The 16,591-nt window shown below is 35.2% G+C and overlaps 1 protein-coding gene across 1 annotated transcript in view; it reads right to left on the minus strand.

The window, feature by feature from the left end:
• Nucleotides 1-13,709: 13,709 nt before the first annotated feature.
• The window catches only part of LOC104241431 (ferredoxin-dependent glutamate synthase, chloroplastic), a 49,073-nt gene continuing 46,191 nt past the window's right edge, over nucleotides 13,710-16,591 (minus strand). Inside the window, exons 32-33 of the mRNA XM_009796367.2 lie at nucleotides 16,182-16,265; nucleotides 13,710-14,314 (exon numbers count right to left, since the gene is read on the minus strand). Of these exons, the coding sequence (XP_009794669.1) occupies nucleotides 14,138-14,314; nucleotides 16,182-16,265 (261 nt within the window). The 3' untranslated portion in view covers nucleotides 13,710-14,137. The remainder of the gene's footprint in view (nucleotides 14,315-16,181; nucleotides 16,266-16,591) is intronic.

The raw sequence follows: 16,591 nt of genomic DNA on the forward strand, positions 1-16,591 counted from the left end.
GAACGGCCCTGTTAATGATTTAGAGTTGGGATCCATCGTTCTTGCATTGAAAATTTGGAGGCATTATCTCTAAGGCGTGTCTTGTGAGGTATTTACAAATCATCGGAGTCTTCCAGACTTGTTCAAGCAAAAGGATCTAAGTTGTTATTTCTGTTAATTCTCAATGTATGTTAGGCTTACCTAGTCTTAGAGACTAGGTGCCATCACGACATCCTAAGGTGGGAATTTGGGGTCGTGACATATTTTGGGGCAAGCATTTTTGGGGTGATTTAGGGGTTGTTTCATTACTATTTTTAGCCAGTTTTCATGGTGCTTTCATGGCTACATTGCTGCGTTTTTCAGCTGAGTTTTGGGGATATTTCAGCTGCGTTTTTGGCTAGTTTTTGAGCTGGATTTTGGACTGGTTTGGGTCATTTTCTGCTGCATTTTTTGGGGCTGTTCGGGCTACTTTTTGGGTGGTTTGGGATTTTTTTTGGAGTGTAGTTTTTGGCTTGCTTTTGCTCTATTTTTTAGGCTGAAGTTTGACTGATTTTTCAAGTGTATTTTTGGAGATAGTTCAGGTGCCTCTCATGGATGATATTTGCTAGAGTTTTAGATGTGATTCATGGCTTATGAGGGATGTTTAAAGGGCTGATTTTGAGGTGGGAAGGTGAGCGACTGCTATGAGTTTTTAATGGAAGGTCTATGGTGTTAAAAATGGTGATTTGTAGTAGGTTCTATCAGGGGCGAAGCTATATGTTTTGAAGGGTGGTCCTCGAAAAATTACATTGTGTACTAGGTAAATTATTAGATTTTAGAGGTATATATATCATATATTGACCATTCTTTGTCAGAAATTTTTTTTCACTTCTTTTAATTTTGAACACCCTTTAGTAAACTTCTGACTTCGCCACTGAGTTCCATGGCTTTAAATTGCTGAACTTTTGGTCACCATGGAGATGAGTAAAATTATTAAAGAAGAAGAAGGAAGCTCTATTTGTGCACACTCTCTCTCTCCAAGCTTTTGCCTTCTTTCAGGTGTTCTTCGCCTCTATCTATATAGTATAGAATATGTGTGTGTTTTTATAAGCCAAAGAGATGAGGGAGAGAAAGTTAGTAGGAATATACGGGTGTGTGTAAATGTGATTGGTGGGGAATAAAGTGTCAGTGAATGGATATTCCTATTATGCCTATCTGGATGAATTGCTCTCCAAGATTTGTGCAAAGAAAATGGGGAAAAGATAGGAGTACCTATAAAAGTGAAACTATTTACCCTGTCCTACCCATTAAAGAATTCTACCCACTAAATAATTACAATCTCCTACCCATTTAATAAATAAACGGGAATAACAAAATAACTACCCCACGCTTAATGCCCTACCTATAAAAACGCAAAAGCTGCTCAAAATTTCAGAAATTCAGCGCACAAAATTGAGATTTCCACCGACATTCCCTAATTTGAAGATCACTAAGTGTGAAAAAACAAATCGAAGATGTTGATTCGCATCTTCTTTTCGGATTTTGATTTCGCTATTGTTTTCAGATTTTGATTTCGTTGTTGTTTTGATTTTGATTTCGGAGCTAAACTTCTGAATTTTAGCTGGAAATTCTAATCTAGGTTTGGAGATATGGAGATCTAGAGGTTTGATTTCGAAAAATCTGTTGTAGCGAACACTTTTGATTTCGAACACTGTTGAAATTTGCATTGTTGAGATTCAAGACATAAAAGTGATTATAACTTCAGAATCATGGAAAATATTCCAATTCTGCTGCAGCATAGTGGAGAATGGGATGATAATAAAAATTTCATAAATTTTCATGTTGATGCAATTCTAATAAAGACCTCTTGGAAATTTGAACAACTTCTCAGAGAAATTGCAAAGCAACTGCAAAAGGACAGTAAAACAATAGTTATTCAGTATGCTATTGCTCAAGGATATCCACCAATTATAATTTGCAGCGATATGAGTGTTAGTGTTTACATGGAATTGAAAAAATCAAGTGCAGGGATGACAACACTTCCCCTGTGTGTGTCGTTTGCTAAAAACACTATAGCTGCAAGCACCTCCAGTTTCGATGTTGCTCCAATTTCATCAGAAATTGCACAATTTGAAAGCACTGATATGATTACTACGTTTGATGTGCAAGAAGGAGATGACGCCATTTTAGAACTTGATGATACAAACATCATAACTGATCAATTTCATCAAAATGTTAAAAAAGGACAAATTTATGAAGATAAGAACCTGCTGGCTCTCGTTATGAAACAGTATGTCGTTAGAGAAAAATGTCAATATCGGGTTCATAAATCATGCCCAAGAAGGTCTGTCTATATGTTTTCAAGTAAAAAACTATGTGATACCTATATAGTATATAAGTATGCTAAATCAGTATACTATGCGAGTATGGAATTGTATTGGTTTGTCTGTGTTTTTTATCAGTGATACTGGTATAGTATATAAGTATGTTATATCAGTATACTATGCGAGTATATAACTGTATTGGTTTGTCTTTGTTATTATCAGTAAACATAATACCAATATAGTATATATGTATGCTAAATCAGTATACTATGTGAGTATAGAATTGTGCTGCTTTGTCTATATTTTTTATCAGCAAAATATGATACTGATACAGTATATAAGTATACCAACAGAGTATACCATGTGAGTATATAATTGTACGGATTTTTGTGTGTGTTTTTTATCAATAAAACATTATACATAACTGTATTTGTATTATAAACAGGTATATCCTTGAATGCGTGGATGAAAGATGCACTTGGAGACTTAAAGCATCAAGCCTACGAGCATCAAATCTTTTCAAAGTGACGGATTTCAATTCTGTCCACAGTTGTTTAACTAATAAGAGATTTTGTTCACAAAAGTAAGTTGTCTCAGCTTTTGTTGCAGCTGTGGTACAAGATAAACTTGTTGACCCGAAAACCATATATATACCAACAGATATCCAGAGAGACATCCAAAAAGCATATGGTATGGACTTAAGCTACATGCAAGCATGGAGATCAAAAGAAAAAGCAATGCAATTATTGAGACGATCACCAAGTGAATCATACAAGAAAATGCCAACATATCTTTATATGTTAGAGTACGCTAACCCAGGATCAGTGACACGACTACACACTGAAGGAGATGGGAGCTTCTTGTATGCATTCATAGCTATATATGCATCGATTAGAGGATGGGTCTATTGTAGGCCAACAGTTGTAGTTGATGGAAGTTTTTTAAAGTTAACATATAGAGGGACCATACTCACGGCTTCCACGCAAGACGCAGAGGGTAAGAATACAATCCAATTACATTCAGTTAAAGAAACAAAAAATATTTTCAAATATTATATGATACTAGTATGATATACAAGTATACCAACAGAGTATATAGTTGTTTTGCTACACACCTGCATGTACCTATAACTATACTACTATATGAAATGCTAAATTAATATTTTGTGTACAATCCAATTACATTCAGTTAAAGAAACAAAAAATATTTTCAAATATTATATGATATCAGTATGGTATACAAGTATACCAACAGAGTATATAGTTGTTTTGCTACACACCTGCACGTACCTATGACTATACTTATATATGAAATACTAAATTAATATTTTGTGTACAATCCAATTACATTCAGTTAAAGAAACAAAAAATATTTGCAAATATTATATGATACCAGTATGGTATACAAGTATACCAACAGAGTATATAGTTGTTTTGCTACACACCTGCACCTACATATGACTATACTACTATATGAAATGCTAAATTAATATAGTGTGTTGTAATTGATATTTTGTTCTTTGGGTTTACAGGACAAATTCTACCCCTTGCATATGCAATTGTTGATTCGGAAAATGATGCATCGTGGGAATGGTTTTTCGTGCAGTTCAGAGAAACCTATGGACAAAGAGAGGGAATGTGCATTGTATTAGACATGCATGATGTTATATGGAAAGCAACTTCAATTGTCTATCCAGAAGTCCCTCATTGTGTGTATGTTCCATCTGTGGAACAACATAAAGACAAACTTCAGGAAGAGCCAAAAACAAATCAAAGAAGTATATTTTGCGTTAGCAAGAGCATACACTGTTGAAGAATTCAACAGGCATATGGCAGAGTTAGAAGCTATTGATAGTAGAGTGAAAATATACCTGATGGATATTGGATATGATAAATGGTCCTGGGCGCATTCCGAGGTAAATAGAACCATGACCATGACATCGAATATTGCGGAATCAGTAAATGCAGCAAACAAGCACGCAAGAGACCTCCCAGTTGTGAATTTGCTTGACTTTATGACAACATTGATTCAAAAATGGAATTACACCAATCGGAAGGATGCAGTGGAATCATTTATGAAGATTGGTGCAAAGTATGAAAAATATTGGCAGATAATACTATCTTATCACAAACGATGACGGTATGCATTTTCAAAATCATAAAAACACGGCATGTACTGTATTTTTATTTTTTACCTTAGTGATTTCACTAAACAACTGAATATTGTTATTTAAGAAATACTATTACTTCATATAGCTAATGACTTTTCTTAATTAAAATTATATTAGGTGTTGCCGTCAACTGAATTCTTACATTTAGTAATTGATGGCCAAACAAGAAATGTGGTGCGCCTACATGAAAGAAACTGCACTTGTGAGAGGTTTCAGCTAGATGATATTCCATGTCCACATGCAATGGCAGTTATACAAAAATTCCATATGGATTCATACAAGTATTGCTCGGATTACTACAGCATAGACTACTTGCTGAAAACATATGAGATACCAGTAAATCCATTGCCTGATGAAACAACGTGGAAAAGTCCAGAAGATATCTCTTCGCAGGCGGTACTGCCACCAAAAGGAAAAATCAAACCAGGAAGACCTAAAAAGAAGAGAGGCATAGGAGGCTGGGAAGGAAATACAGTTACATGTGCCCTATGCGGGAGAAAAGGACACAACCGGAGAACATGCCGAAATATTCCAAAGAGATATTGATATAATGCTTCAATGTTTTTATAGAACTCATATATCGTAGAATCATAGCATTTGAATTGCAAAAAAATAAAATGCATTTCTTGCACTAGACATATATTTGGTATGATGATTCTTTGAGAAATTACTTTTTGGCAACAAATTTATATGGCTACTTGTATTTTCAATAAGAATCTATTTATTTTCTATTTTAGTATATAAAAGTGAGATGCATTTACATCTAGTTGCTGCAGGAAAAAAGATGCTAAAATATATATGTGACAGCCAAGTGGTATATCTGTATACCTTATTGGTATATTTGTATATCTTATTAGTATCAAAATATGTGCAGAAATAGAAGTAGTGCTGCAAATGCAACATTTGTACATACTTTGTTAACAAAATGGGCACGCTTTGCAGCTCATGTCTGTATTGAAGTATAACAAATTGGAAGCCATTTACATGCAGTTATTGTACATCATCAGGTACATTAATACAAGGTGATACCCAAATGTTATATTTGTATACCTCGCTAGTATATAGTGGTATTGCACTAATATGGCTAAAACAAAATATGCGCAGAAATACAAATGGTGCACCAGATACAATGTGATACCCAAATGTGCACGCTTTGGAACTCATGTCAATACTTACATCTAGTTGTTGAACGAAGAAAGGTGAGTCAAATACAACGTGATACCCAAATGGTATATCAATATACCTGATTGGTATATAGTTCTACTACACTAATACACCATCTATGCTAAAACTACAGATGAACATTAAAGCTTAGACCATCATCACATTCGAAAGCAGATCATTTAACTTCTGTCACAACTACTTTGTATGTTGTTAGAAGTGTTCGCTTCATCTGCCCCTAATTTTCACTTGCAGAATCCATTAAACCTTACCCTCTGGCAAAGGAATGGACCTCGGCATCCTAATAAACCTACAACTTTATGGAAGAAGCCTAAGAAAAGCCTAATAAAACAAGCTGAAATCATAAACAAAATCAGCAAATTTTCAGCATCAAGAGACATAACTAAACTGATAACCCCCATGTACTTGAAGAAATCTATACCACATATTCTGAACCAGAATAATTAAATATGATAAAATAAACATTAGCAGCTGGAAATATTTTATAAAAGCACAAGTTTTCTACAGTGTTGAATCAGCAGAAGGTCATTTACTACTAATAATACCATACTTCACCAAAAACTATTAAAATCCTGCAAAGTTTTCATGATACGATTAACTAAAACCAAAAAGAGACCTATACTACTTCTTGCGTTTCTTTCCACGAGTCTTTTTAGGTGCTACTGGAGCCTCAGATTCACTTGATTCGCCATGCAACTGTTTGTTCCTCCCATAGTGCCACAACAGTATACCAAACCTAGCTCGAAGACCATCCACATCAAAATTGGCAACAGGGATTGGAAGATCTTCAATAATATACTCAGCAAAACAAGCAACATATACTCCACAATCTCTGAAATAAAACAAATGAATAGACTATAAAAATCAATTATAAGTGAAAATGTTAATATGAATGAGGAAAACAAAGTAAAAAAAAAGTAACTATTCTTACGAATTTTGCTGTGTTGGCAGATTTATAATCAGTTCAATCTAAAAAGGATCAGTCAACTTCTTTCCCATGTGCAGACCATTTTCTACTACAATGTCACTTCTTTGGTTATAAAATTCAATACTAACTAGAAATAGGGGAATCAACACAGCATAAGCCTTTGCCACTTTTTGAATAGCTTTTTTGTGCTTTCGACTACGTAGCGAGTCATATACGTAAAAACATCTCTTGTGGAATGACACACATCCCAATATCCAATGCTAAATTAATTGGAAAAATGACATGATCAACCTGGTGTCATGGAGTTTTCAATGCATCCTAAATCCTTTCATGTACTCCATGATATCATCTGATCTATCAATCAAATGATCTTGTTTCCCAACTTTTACAAATTCTGTGAAAACCCTTTGAATGATATTATTAGAAAGAGTATCTGTAGTTGTGACTTTAATTGGCATATTAGTTCCATATTTCGCCTTCTTCCTAAGATAGTAGAATATAATATCCAAGTGCTGCAAAAAAGAGAGGAAGAAAACATGACTACCGCTAACAATATGAATGAACTACTACAACAACAAAAATAAAAAGTAGAACACATACCGAACTAGAGAGCGGCCTTCCAGAATAGTTTAAGGTATGGAAAAACGTCTTATCATCAATCTGTTCAACTTCAAAGTCAAAACAAGGCTCTAGCTTTTGATCACCAGGTAAATACACTTCCCTATTTCGTATAAAAGAAGATATGGATAAGAAATATAACAACAAACAAAGAAAAAATGAAAACAAAAGTACATGGAAACGAATACGCACTCTCCCAATTGCATGTTTGCTTCAACAAAGTTTGAGAATGCAGTCGTAAGCTTAAAATCAACAGTCTCTGAAATGTCATTTACAAATGAAAATCTTCCTTTGATAACCTTCGAGGATCCCCCAACTGCACTAACACCAGATTGCCAGTCATTCCTATACGGCGACTGTTTTACAGCTGCGGGGCGCCTTCTCCGAGCGAAAACTGCAGGAGTAGTTTCAACGTCTGTTTGTATCTGGACAATACTTCTTGATACCGACTGATCAGGTTTAGACTTATTTACAGCACGAGTTGTCAGTTCATTTCCAGATTGATTTACATTACGTCTCCCTCCTTGTGTAATGGCAGCAATTAGATCAAGTTTAGAATCAGCATATTCAAAATCAGAATCCAAGTGAAGATCACCCCCGTGTCGACATGGAGCTTAAATTAGAAAATGCTAGTGAATAAATAAATATACAAAGTTAAAAAATTTAGAAAAAAAGAATGAAAAGTTATATATAGAAGACATTACCAGAAGGCAAATTCACATTACTGCCACCAACATCCACTTGACCAACACCATCAACCCGACATGCTGAACACATAAAAGCATTACCAGTATCACTACTTAAATAAAAATTAAAAAACTATCAAGAACCTATCATTTACATACTAACTACAGAATTAGTAACATCAACATCGTACCCTGTGGAGCAGTATTAGACTCAATAACAACATTTGCTCGTGTCTGTACAGGGATTTCTGATGGCAGCGGAGCAGGACCCGACTTTTTAACATCATGAGATGACTGCTTATATGTTGCTTGTTGTGTAATGGCGGTGATTTGATCAATTGCAGATGCAGACAGTTTAAAGTTAGAATCTATGCCAAAATCATCATTAACTACACCATCACTTGTTGTGACGTTGTTCACATCGACACCAGTGGCACCTCCATCTTGACCAACCCCACCAAAACCAGATACTAAACATATCAAAGTATAAGCAAGAGTACTATTTTCAAAAAACAACAGCAAAAAAAAATCAATCAAATCTGTGATTTACATACTAGAAGGCGCTTTGGGCGTGCTATCTCTAAGAACTATAGGATCATTCCCAACGTGGCCACTTTCAAACTGGTCATAATCATTATGCATCTCACGAAAGTCAGGATCATTATCCTGTTGCTTATGCTGAAAATGAGAAACTAACAATTTTAGTATTATGTATATTACAAGAATACTATGTGCACTAAAAGTAAAGAATGGAATAGTATCATATAAGCATATATTGCATCTTTGAACAATATACTATAGCATTATATTATATAAAAGATCAATACCGCTGAATTTCCCTCTGGTTTCATTGACTGCCTACCAATAGCTGCAAGCACCTCCTCAAACTTGGTCTCTACAAAAAGCTTCAAAGCTTGTAACTCCTTCATTACCTCAGCATTGGTAGGTTGGGAATCACCTCCAGTACTTTCATGCATACTTTGTGTCTTTGGTAATTGAGTGCCAAAAACCTGAAAGCTATCGGGCTAACTGTCAGTGCACTCAACTTCAATTTCAAAGTTTAGACCACGCACATCAAATAGTTGTTTCTCATCATCAGTTGGGGTGATGTTCTTTAGCTGCAATTATTAAGCACACTAGTTAGAAATAGAAATGATAATAAAGTATGGAAAGATAAAAGATCTCTATTACCATATGATACCAATATAGTATACATGTATACCAACAGATTATATCACTGAACTGGGATATAGTATACATGATACCAATATAGTATACATGTATACCAACAGAGTATATCACTGAACTGCGATATTGCTACAACTGTGACTAAACTACTGTACCAAAACATTAAGAGAGGCAATAAAACTATGAGAAAATTACTTGCTCGTGTTGCAAGCTACACATTTGCAAAACAACTCGCTCATTCGGTATTTGACCCATGACTACCCAATTCAAAATTTGTGGAAGTTTGTTTCCAAGATGATCAGCAAAGTGACCATCCAAACTTGGGCAACATTCATACAACCAAGTCTGTAAAGCCAACAGGAAGCCACCGAGTCTATAAAAAGAAGGCTTATCTTGAAACTTGTTGGAACACGAGTCAATTGCAGCTTTATAAACATCTATACCCCAGGGATAATTATTAAAATCACCGCACTCAACCAAGTCAATGTAAGACCATGAAATAACCTTTGTTTTGAGTTGAGAAAGTAAGAAGTTGTTCACAAAATAAAGAATTGCTATCTTCAACGCATCATCATCTGTTTCCCATTTCTTCTTCTTAAATCAGTCTGCTAGTTGGGCAAATGTCACGGATGCAGTCCCAAAATATTTTGAAATCAACCTATTCTCTGTTATGCTCTCTATACTTGTATCACCCTTACAATTCAACCCAGTAACACGTGCAAATTCACCCAAGCCAAAGCGCAACCTAGAATCATTCACTACAAATCGCATCTCATTTTTTACCTCATGATGTACTTCTCTAATAAGCAAATGGTGCATAACCCGAATCTGCACAATAACTGGTGACAGATCCAAAAAATAGCCAAAGCATGTTTTCTTAAACAGTCGAAGTTGCCTCTTTGATAAATTCGCTTTCAATTGATGAATAACATGGCAGTTGGTATCCCAATCAACCTTCGGTTTATAATCTAAGTCCATAGGCACAAGGAAATCCCAACACTGCAAAACATTTTCATATAAAATAAATTCAGAAATAGAATTCACTTAAAATGCAACTAAACCAACTAAAAATATTACAACTACCATACGATACCAACACGACATATAACTATATCAGCAGGGTATACAATTCTACTGACTAATTTCCGGCAACTACAAATTTTACTTATAAGGAAACAAAAGGAAAATAGTGTGGGAACAATTTGTAGCAATACCAAGTGACCATCAATGCATAAACTCACTTTAAGTTGTTTCATTTGAAGATGCATATTCAATATTACTAGGGAGGGAAAGCCAAAAGAAACTTAACTATTAAATCTACAGTATTCAGAAACTATTCTATCAAATACATATTTTAGAGGATAGTAGCAAAATACTTTTCATCTTGCATATTCTTGAGATTACTAAGGAAGTAAAAGAATAGCATAAACTCACATCAAATTGCACTACAAGATAGCTAATATTCGACAAGGAACTTATGCTACAGTACCAGCGTTTCTCGCCCATTGACCTCATCCACACAATGCCACCTATAAAGAAAAGCTCATTCTGCACTCCTAACTTACACGGTCTCATTCCTTCCATGCTTCTCTCCACCACTGTCAACTGGCTAAATACTAAATCATGTACAAAACCATCTAATGCAAAGCTGAAAATCAGAAATCACACAGAGCAGCTCTGGCTTCAATAAATATGGTTGACTACAACAGCTACTGAATCAGTGACCCTTTTTAAACCTCAAGCAGAACATTAATTTAATCTGTCTATATTGATTCAAAAACATTGAGAAACTAATAGCAAAGACAAATATGCCATCCAAAATTAACAAGCTCATTATTGCAAATTAACTGGTCTGTACAATACACTAGAAAAGATCACTCAATTCCTTCACGCTCAAACACAATGCATACAAAATCATATGATAGGCCTAAATTTTGCTAATACCACAGAAACATACACATAGAACAGCTTAAATGAACTTCACCCAAAAACTCAAAATTCGCTGGTACTTGACTTTCTCTTAGTTAATCATCTAGTGATGGATTTTGACAGCTATAATCACTATTACGTCTCACTAAACATTGATGAAACGGATAGCTGGAATAAACAGATAAATAAAAATCGTAATAAATTTACAACAGTTCTCTTAAATGTACAAAATGAACTTGAAGAAATAGAATTCACTTAAAATTAACACAACTGACTATAACTATAATATAATACAAAAGCCTAACAGGAAATTAAAAAATAACAATGTACTATACATTAAAAATCTCAAAGATCATAATTGTAAGAAAATTACCTTCTTGGGTGCGATACCAATTTTTTTCTTCTTTAACTGAGAATCATCGCTACAATCAACATCTACTGGTTGAGTCTCTGTTTTAGGCACGGATTCACGTCGGCTTCCCCCTAACTTAGAATCTTCAACAATTTTACCTTTTCCCTTATCAGTCACAGGGACACCTCCTATGACTGGTTCGGAATTTGTGTCGGGTAATGACAGGTAGGGAGTTTCATCGACTGACGAAATATTAATATTGTTGCCTTTTCCATCCTCTAATTCTACATTTTCAGTTGTGTTTTCAACATGACTACTGCTAGGGTTACGACTAAATAGAGACTGAGAATCAGAAAATAAGAAAAAACTAGGAACAGACATGGCTGAGGCAACGGATTCAGCAGCTACTTGTGTTGAAGAATGATATTGTCCACGGCGCCACCATCTACGCGCACAATGCTTCTGACCCATAGAGAAAACAACAATCCATAGACATTGATTCACAAAAGCACAAAGGAAAACACAAAAATCCTATGATTTTGAAAACCCACTTTCACTAAAATGTACTTTCAGAAGCAAAAATTTCACCCAAAGCAAAAATATCACCCAAAAATAGGTACTAGACGAAGAGATATAACGGAATCGAAAAAAATTAAAAACTCGAATGTGGGTGAATTTTGCGTTCTCATCGGTTGGCTATGGAGATTTGGAAACTGTACTCTAGTCTACTTGTTAACTGTTAAAGAACGAAGAAAAACGTGGGAAGCTTGTGCCGGGTGAAATAGGTGAGCTGGATCGAAGATAAGGAGAGATGGGTAGATTGGGCCACGTGAAATATGGGGACCAGGTAAATAAATTGGGCCAACTGGGTAGACAAGATAAATAGTTTGGGCATGAGTATTAAAAGGTAAATAATTTGGGATTAATAGGTATAAAGTGAGATTTCCCAAAGAAAATCCGAAGGAAATTTCTTTTTGTGATTTGTGGTCCTTGGTGGGCCAAAGTTTTTTATCAAAAGAGAGAAATGAATCTTTTCCAAATGGCATTCTTGCATTGGTTTTTTTTTCTTTTCTTGATAATAAATAAATAAAATATACTCCTACTAAGTCAAAAAATAGCAAAGCAAAATTACTACATACTCAATTTTCATTTGTTGAAAACCTCTAACTTAGAAATTGCACTAAACTAAATAAAACTATATTTTTGGGAACTTTTCTTTCTATATAAATGAAGGTAAAACTTATACTAAAATGTGACTCTCTTTTTTATCAGTTTCAATTTTCTTAAGTAAAATATATATGTAAAACAAAAGCTAAAATATGTAAATTAAACTCAAAAGATATTTAAATACTAAAAAGTGAAAACAAATTCGAATATAGTCAAAAATTAGGTGTATGTCTTATTTATGTCGGAGAATTTAATCTTTCTTGAATTTCATGACCCCTGCATTTATCTTTAAAGTGTGCTTTTGTTTTTGGAAAGTTGCGTATTTGTTTCTAGGTGTTTATGTGCTTATGGATGAATATATTATAGATCATTGGTTGTATTCTTGGTCATACCTTTTGGTGAGTTTGTTAGATTTTTATTAATCTCATCCATATTGTGCAAGGTTTGAATTTGAAGGCAAATAATTTTAAAGAAAGAGGGAAAGGCTATCATGGATTTGGAGCCAACCTTGCATCCATCACGAGCTTAGTGTTGTAGGGGTTCGTGGAAGGAAGACTTCAAAATTCAAAACGTACTTAAATGACTATTTACAAGGAAGACAACAAGACTCAAGACGATTAAACTTTTTGTAGGGACTGGTTATTTTAGTCACTTTTACTCTTAGTTAAGACCTAGATTTAAATACTTTATTAGGTCTTCATTTTAGATAGGTTGTGTTGTTTAGAGAGTTATTCCCTTGTATCTTTTTATATAATTGAACCTAGCATGAATTTCTCCCATGGATACGTGTATAAGTTCAATCCCTTTACTCTTGGATTGAAGCTAATGATTAATATATTTAGTTGTTAGATTATCCCTTCTTTTCTTCTAACGTCTATTTCCCTCATTTTTATCTCTTAATCGTATCCTTACTGTTTTATCTTGCTTGTTTGATTATTATTCATTTATTATTGCTTCTTGAATCACATCCCTATTTCTCGAATACATTTCAAATGGCAGCTAAATATTGAAAAGTTGTTCAAAAACTAACCATCCAGGACCATTTTCAAAACGTGATTTTTCTAGTTGTCTATCATTAAGATAGTTTATCCTTTTTTCATAAATATGTATAAGATAGCTCATCGTCACGCTGAAATATCATTTCCTTGTGGTATTTGAATTATTCAAGATTAAAGAAAAGGAAACATTTGGCATTGCTACTTATCGGTGCGCCAACAAACAAATCTTTGCTTGGATGACTTTAATTTACACATTCATGAAATTGTCAATGTCATGATACAAGTTACAACTTATTAAGCACGAGCATGAAAACCGCCTCAAAGAAAAAAATGAGGGGCAAGAACTAGTAACAGGTCTAAAACATTGTACCTGAATTTCCAAGTTCTTCGGCTAAGCAAATAGTAGCAACGGCAATATTATGCCATAATTTATCAAGAATTTAGAGTTTCTACGGCATCACTGTACAGCTGCTGAAGCATCACAAAGATCAGCCCTTTGTTCAACAAAGGTAGTTGCTTGCACCTTTAAGAGTTTTGATCTCTCAGACTTCACCGTCCTTCCGTGGAGACTATCATTCTTTCCTGTACAAACTGTCTCCTGCTTAGAACCATGGTCATGGCTGTGCTCGTGTGAGATTTACTTCAATGGTATCTCTGCAGACTGCAAAGTGACCTGCCCAGCAGCAGCTTGCTCGTATTCAGCACTGGCCTCCGGAGTGTCTTCTTCACTGGGTGGAACCAATTGCCAAAACAGTAGCAAATATTTGTCCCACTCCTTGAGAATAGTTGAGCCTTTCGTGCTGCCCGTTTTTTCCTAGGTATAATGAATATAAATCTATAAGAAAAAGACTACTTCGACCACTCGGCAAACAGCCCAAAGAAGCAGAGAAGAAAAATAGGGGAAAAAGGGAAACTAGAAATTAGCCACCATCCTAAAACTAATCAATATTTAGCCATTGTATAATTAGTTGGACAAAAACTAAACCTACACTTCATCTTTTCCCCATCTTTCTGTACGCTTCTTCTTTGCATTAGTTGCAGGAAAGAGAAACAAATTGAACAGCTTCAAGTTTTACGTTCTTTGGTTCAAGCTAACCCACAGATTTTAAAAGCAAGTAGTGCTCTCTGAAATCCTCTTTGGTCAGTTGTTATTATCATTGTCTCAACGTGCAAGTTGGATCGTGTATTGCAGCCTATGCTTCTGGAACTAGGAAAGCAAAATCCTCAAACTTTTAAGATCTACACAGGAGCACCATCCAGAGTTTCGTCAATTAACTTGTAGATGGTTTTGGAGTGTTAGTGTATTCAGCTTTCTCTTTACCAAGCTAGAGAAGAAGCATCATACATAGAGTAATGGAGTTCGTGGTTCTATAATTGGAAAGTCAATGATATAATCATGGAGTTCGTGGTTCTAAAATTGGAAACTCAATAATAGAGTCATGGAGTTCGTGGCTATGTTGCACGGACTCTTCAAAATGCTGCTGCACCCGTGTCGGATCCTCCAAAAATGCACTACTAATTAGGAACTCAAGGAGAGAGTCGTGGAGTTTTCTACAATTGGGGACTCAGAGAGAGTCACGGGCTTTGTGGTTCTACAATTGAGAAATCAAGGATAGAATCATGGACTTTGTGGTTCTACAATTGAGAACTCAGAAATAGAGTCATGGAGTCCGTGGGTTTACAATTGAGAACTCGGGAGCTGTCATGGAGTTCATGGCTCTACAATTGGAAACTCACGGATGGAGTCATGGAGTCCGTGGTTCTACAATTGAGAACCCAAGGATAGAGTCATGGAGTTTGTGGTTCTACAATTGAGAACTCAAGGATAGAGTCATGGAGTTCGTGCTTCTACAATTGAGAACTCAAGGATAGAGTCATGGAGCTCGTGGGTCTACAATTAGGAACTCGAGGATAGAGTCATGGAGTTCGTCGTTCTACAATTGAGAACTCAAGAATAAAGTCATGGAGCTTTAAGTTCTGCAGTTGAGAACTCAAGGATAGAATCATGGAGCTCGTGAAAAATATTTAGAAAGTAAGACGACAACTTATAAGATCAGAAAGTATAATTCTAAACAACGATCTGTTAGGGATATAACTTGTTTTAGCACGTTGTTCTTCGGCTACGTTATTCATCTATGCTGCTAAGAGAATATTCGTTTGTATAGACGCAAGTTCAGGAATGAGGGAATTAATGTTGGAAACTAAAGGGCAGAAAAGTCCTTTCCATCTTATTTTAATGGAGCACTGACTATTTTGCAATTACATTTCAAACAGTGGCTAAACATTAATTAGCGGTCTAAAAAGTGGCTGGCCCCCCTAAATTTTTCGAAGAATAGGACGGATGCCGTTTGTGTCAAGTTTTACATCATCAAAAACCGTATTATTGATACTTGTGGTGAAGGCCAAAAGCCCATGATAATATCTTTGGACAAAAAAAGATTTAAGTGAAGTACGACAACCACCCACTCAACCCCTTCCCCACAAAAACAAACACTTCGAATTATAGATGACCATATACTTGAAAAAGCTTGACAGGAGACTATCAAATCAAATTATAGGCACATAAATGGCACTTCTTAAAAGATGTAATTATGCCCAATGAGCTGTATCTTTAGTCGAGCATGTATATATGAGGGCGGGCGTACGCATGCACGGGCATAGAAAATTATACGTGTACTTACCACATGGGCTTCGATTAGGCTCTTTAGCTGCATTTGACCCACCGGAGCAACCACTCTCTGGATCTTAACAATCTCCTTGTTTACCTATAATGGATATTAAAGAGTGTTAGAGAATGTACGGAGAAGAATGCAGCTTCAAGAAACCAAATCGAATATGTAATACATTTTGGTAGTGCTGAAAATTATCACTCACGACACCTGAAGATATAGTTGTCAAAATAAGCTTCCTAAAAACGAATAAAAGCTACAGCACTATGAACTTATGATCCAACTTCACCACATGGTCTGCTAAGAAAATTAGTTACTCTTTTCAAATCTTACACTACTGGGCAAGAATTATCTGCTTACTGAGCTATGATAACTGACAACAACAACTATTCTGTAGCAGACTTCTAATTTATGGAGCAAGT

The sequence above is a fragment of the Nicotiana sylvestris genome, chromosome 12, assembly GCF_000393655.2.
Source record: "Nicotiana sylvestris chromosome 12, ASM39365v2, whole genome shotgun sequence".
Taxonomy (NCBI): Eukaryota; Viridiplantae; Streptophyta; class Magnoliopsida; order Solanales; family Solanaceae; genus Nicotiana; species Nicotiana sylvestris.